The following is a 6,014-nucleotide window of genomic DNA, read 5'->3' as shown; positions in this document are numbered from 1 at the left end:
TTTGTCATTTGTCAATTTGTCATATGTTACATGTTACATGACATGTCACAATGTAATGTATTTTTATCATATTAAAAATCAACGTATTAATAAAAATTTGTCATGTACAAAAATCGACTTAGTAATTCATAATTACTTGTACCAAAAATGGTTTATCAATTATAAATCACAACGTCTTGTATTTATAATAAATTATTCATTCAGTTTCAATTGTTTCGCAAACAATAATTTTATCTAAGAAATAAAACAATTTGATTACTTTGACCGTATCTTAATCGAATTACAATAAGACACGTCAATAATACTCACAAAATCGTCCGTCAATTTTAAGCAATTTAATTAACCCGTATCGTCATACGATCAATTAAATAATCAATTAAGAGTGTTAACCTTTAGGTATGACCTAAGGGGATCAACTGATCACCACCGTCGCACGACAGTAATGTCAAACTCTAGTCAGCCAATCATTACCGATATGTGTGGACCAGTTGACTGTAAAATATTACATCCCACATGTATTCTTAAAATGAGATTTAAACATGTAATCATCATGATCGACAGTTGTGATCGCATTATTGTCGGAGGAGACATATTCCAACAATCTCCCACTTGTCCTCGACAAGTGTGCGTCACCAAGTCTCTTGTCCTATTACTTTCTCCCACTCAATGCAAGGTGTCTTTCAGGTCGTACTTGCAAGTGATCATATCGAGAGTGGTTTCCTCGATCTTGAGAATAACTGATTGACCGGATTTATCTACCATAGATACCTTCCGAGCGTGGCCACGCATTTCCAGTTCATTACTCCTCGAGTGGCCCTGAGATATTGTTATAACCCTGACAAGGGGTGGACAATTCCTATCGCACTTATTCCCTTCGACTAGCCACAGCCATCATAACCCAAAATATGCCCATTTGACCCCATTTACGAAGGTCGTAGTAACATAAATCAAAGTTAATCTGAAACTGTGCCACCTTAGGCGAACAGTCTTTAGTCAAAAGAATCGACTCATTAGAATACTATAGTAGCTCTCGCCACGACCAGGCTATATAAATTTGCCAGAACTCTATAAGCGGTCATAAGGCCCGACAATGTGTTCCTAACGATGATGCCTATGTGATCGACTAGTCATCTCACATGACTCTATGGCACTTGAACTTGCCATCAATCGCATCACACTCTAGTCACTTCGAGACGTCACCTCATACAAGTGACTATGGGCAAATACCATGTTAATCCGGGATCACTTTAACGGGGTTCAATATTGTCTCTACAACCCGTTTGGATGTAACAAGGTAAAAAAGGAGTTTTTATATTTAAAAACTCGAACGACAAATGTGATTATCACATTTGAATAGTCAATACCTGATTACTACTTCATAATTTTATAATCCATTTTCATCTTATATATAGTTGTTCATCTCAATGCAATTGAAATAACATATGACATGACTCATCATGTTAAGCCCATGAGAAGGCTTTGGTTAGTAGGTTTTATCAACTTCTTGTACCTTACTCAACCTTACTACATACTCGTTTTCCTTTGTAATGTATAAATTTGCATTACAAAACTTTCTGAGTACGTGTCTAGATCCAATCTAGACATAGGCCCTCTAGCCTTAGAATAGCTCCCACTGTTTTCACAGTGGGCGGGACTCGTCCCTCTTGCAGATCCCATGATTGCAAGTGTACTCAATTTCCGTTGTAAATATTTCTCATTGTTCTTTATTGCCTAGAACGATTCTAGAAAATCTATTTCTTAAATAACATAGCCACAATGGTATCTTAATTAACCATCCTAATGTGTTTTGATTATGGTTTTGTCGGAAACCATGTGCAATCTCAATTGTCAATTGTCATTTCTGTAACACCCTTACACAAAATTGCATCAAAAACACTTTTCTTTACATCCTTAATGCTTCCTTAAGCACTTAAGAATAATCTATATGGCTACTTGGTAACTATTACTTAAATTCGATTTTGAAACAATTCATCATACTCAAGGTATATGAAGTGTTATACATCATTACTCATTTAATTGATCCGGCAGCGGAAACAAATGGAATCAATCAAATATGTTCAACTCGATTGAACTAATCATGAATCTTATCAACATAAGACTTCTTATTTGGAGCTAATATCATGTGGATTTATCTACATAAATCTGGATATTAAAGATGTACTATATTACTCCAAGTCTTAAATCATTCCCAATGATCAATATGTCATCCATATATTAGACTAATTAAAATTTCCGTAATTCCCAATAAACTCCATGTATAAACACAACTTCTCGACTTATCGAGAAACGTTTTATAACATGATCAAAACATTGATTCCAACTCATTGATGTCCTACTTAAGACCCTCTCTTAAGTTTCACATTATCTTAGGATTGCAAGAATCTACAAAACTCAAGATATGTATTGAATACATTCCTTCTAATTGAAGAAGTGGGTTTTAGATTCACTTGCTATATGTATATCATTATAATGAAACACAATCCCTAAGAAAATCCAAATAGACTTAAGCATTTCAACTAGTGCAAAACCCTTTGCCACCAATCAAGCTTTGATATCTCTCAATTCACTTGGAATTTATTTCGGATTTTCATGGCTCTAAGCCTTGTATTGAGTTGTGACTTAAACACTCTCATGTAAGTCATATGTTCATTGCTTTCCAGAAGTAATCAACTTGAATCAAACAATTTCTTTGTAAGTTGCAAGCTCTTTACTTTCTAAAAGTAACACTAATTCATCATCTTCAACAAGTGATAACTTTAACCTCCTAGGTTTTGAAGAAACAACGTCTTACACGAAACAACGTCTTACACAAAACGTCTCATGTCGCCAAGAATACACAAAACGTCTCATGTCGCCAAGAAAAAACCTGTTTCTTGCGACATAACATTCTTTGTGGCTCTTGAATAATTTCTCCCACTCTGTCTTCTAGAAATAAACTTGTAATTTAGAAAGACAGCTTCACGAGCCACAAACCCGGTGTACTCGTGATTATAATAAGGAAAAATGAGCATTTGTTTCTTTTGAAAACTTACAAACATGGTACCTGTGGACAGCGGGGGCCCACGGGGGAGCTTGGGAGGAAGAGAACAAGCGTTTGCATTTTTGTTGGAGTCGCCACCAATTTTTATGGGAAATTGGAACCGTTCGAATACCTCGTGCCATGTCAAGACACAAAGTAGAGACATGAACATTTTGAACGAAACCCTAATGAGAGGCGATTTTGAGGCGATCTTGGAGACGACTTGCAGCCTCAACTAGGGCTTGATTTCTCTTCAATATGGCTCGAAATTCTGCAAAGAAATCAAGTAACAAGAAATCTATGATTACTAAACGTGCCAAATTTAATAAAACAAAGAGTAGCAACCGTATTGAAGGGAAGAAACAGGGACCTTCGGAGAATGATGTAGTACGTACGAAACCTATGCATGAGGTTAATGGAGTTCCGGGATTGTCTTTTGATGATGAAGAGACACCTGCGGAAAATACTCAGGTGGGTACAAAGCGTGATAAGCAAACTGTTTCAATCGTGCAAACTGTCACACAGCCTGAAACAGAGGTTCCCTCTGTTTTGGAGCAACCAATCGAAGATGCACCTCAAATCCTTCAGTTTTCCAAGGAAGATGTACAGGAGGAGGTAGAATATTGGAGTCAAGCGGTGATATGTTTTGTTTTAGGTGCCAATCCTCCATGGGAGGTCTTGGAAGGATTTATTCATCGTATATGGAGTAAATATGGCATTGATAAGATTTCCTTCTTACCAAATGGTGTATTTTTGGTCCGGTTTAAAGAAATGAAGAATAGGGATGCAGTCTTACAGGCTGGATACCACATGTTTGACAATAAACCACTGGTGATTAAGCCATGGCAAAGTGATATTGATCTGTTGAAAGAAGAGGTTAAAGTGGTACCTGCTTGGATGCGACTATATGGTTTGCCTTTGAAATTTTGGGGTAAATGTTTACCCAAAATAGCTGGTCTAGTTGGTCCATTTGTTAAAACTGATCAAGCCACGAGGAAAAACTAGGTTGGGATATGCTCGAGTAATGATAGAGTTGAATGTAGGGCATAAGTTTCCAACTAGTGTGCAATTCAAGGATGAGAATGGTAGTTTATTGAAGATCAAAGTGGAATATGAATGGAAACCGAGCATTTGTTTGAAGTGTAAGGGCATGGGACATGAAACTAATGAATGTAGGAAGTCTCAAACCAAACAGGCACCCAAACCAACTGGGAAGATGGTTTGGAGACAGATTCCTAAAGTCAATATTGTTTTATCAGATAAGGATTACCCTGTGCTACAACCTAAAACTCCAACAAAGACTCAGACTGAGGAGATTGAGGAGAGTGACCAGGATGAGATTATTGAAGATGTAATTGACCTGGATGCTATTGAGAGAGAACAGAATCGGGTGACACAAATCGGTGACCCCCAAACAACCTGTTTCTAATGAATAGCATAGGCTTTTGGAACGTGAGAGGTCTTAATAATGTAAATAAACAGAAGTTGGTTAGATGTTTTATGAATAATCACTCAGTAGGCCTGTTTGGTTTACTTGAGACTAAAATAAATGGTACTAATGTGAGTAATATTTCTCTCAACATGTTTGATGGTTGGTGTGTCACTACCAATTGTCATACACACAAAGGAGGAAGGGTGTGGTCATTATGAAACCTCGTTGTTTGATGTGTGGGTTTTGCATTATGACCCTCAATTTATCCATGCTAAAGTTCGTATCAAAGCAACTGCGAAATGCTTCTTTCTAACTATGACATATGCATTTAATGAAGGAACCGGAGACTTGGGTTATGGAACTGGTTGAATAGCTATCTTTCTTGGATGTAATGAACCTTGGGCTATTGTAGGTGACTTTAACATAGTGATGAATCCCGATGAAAGGCTAGGTGGTCGACTAAGCCGAAGACATGGAAGCTTTTGTGGATTGCATGAATAATTGTGATATGGTAGATATTCAGAAACTCGGTGCTTTCTACACTTGGACGAATAAACAAGATCATCTGCATAGGAAATATAGTAGGTTGGACGGTTTCTCATCAATTCTTCTTTGGACTACCATGTTTCCTGAAATGGTTGGGCATTTTTACCCTGAAGGAGTGATGGATCATACCCCTTGTGTTGTTTATAATAACAGACTTACTTCTCTGAGGAATAGGAGCTTCAAATATTTTGCTATGTGGAGTGGGGCTGTTGAATTTTTGCCTAAAGTTCAGGAGATTTGGGGCAGGAATATCTTAGGCACCAAGATGTTTTGTATAGTTAAAAAGCTTAAGGAGTTGAAGCCTGTCCTTAAAGAATTGAATAAAAATTGTTATGCTTTGACATTGAGGTTCAAACTGTGGAGAGAAAGCATTGAATGATATTCAGGTGCGGCTAAGTGGGAATCCTACTAGTACGATCGATTACCAAGGAGATTGATGTTATGGCAAAACTCAGGAAGCTTCGTAAGGACAGAGACAGCTTTTTACAACAGAAAACCAAGGCTCAATGGTTAGAGGAGGGGGATACAAACTCAAAGATATTTCCATGGTATTATCGGAAAAAGTGCCCGAGAAACACTCATTCGATTGAAGATCAACATGGTATAGTTTGTTCTGAGAGTAGTAGCATACAGAATGCATTCTTGGAATATTATCAAGGGCTCCTGGGCAGTAAGAAGAATACTGAGGATGTGAGGGATGATGTTTTGGCTTATGGGAAGGTCTGTACTGTGGAGCATATTGGGATTTTATCAAAGCCAGTGTCCTATGAGGAAGTGAAACAGGTAGTTTTCTCCATTCCCATTGATAAAGCACCTGGACCTGATGGGTTTTCAAGTGGTTTTTTTCGAGATGCGTGGAGTGTGATTGGACAAGATGTGTGTGAGGCAGTCAAGGGTTTCTTTGTAACTGGTAAATTACTTGGCCAGGTAAATGCCACTAATGTATGCCTGATCCCCAAATGTGAGAGACCGACTTGTGAAACAATTCAGCCCATT

General features: G+C 37.6%; 1 protein-coding gene across 1 annotated transcript; it reads left to right on the top strand.

The window, feature by feature from the left end:
- The first annotated feature begins 4,944 nt into the window (after positions 1 to 4,944).
- On the top strand, positions 4,945 to 5,397 carry LOC141651708 (uncharacterized). The gene has a single exon (XM_074459409.1). It carries the CDS (start codon positions 4,945 to 4,947, stop codon positions 5,395 to 5,397), a length of 453 nt encoding a protein of 150 aa, XP_074315510.1.
- The last annotated feature ends 617 nt before the right edge of the window (positions 5,398 to 6,014 follow it).

Source organism: Silene latifolia, chromosome 4, assembly GCF_048544455.1.
Source record: "Silene latifolia isolate original U9 population chromosome 4, ASM4854445v1, whole genome shotgun sequence".
Lineage (NCBI taxonomy): Eukaryota > Viridiplantae > Streptophyta > Magnoliopsida > Caryophyllales > Caryophyllaceae > Silene > Silene latifolia.
Note: the sequence above shows the minus strand (reverse complement) of the source record. Positions and strands in the feature narration are given on the sequence as shown.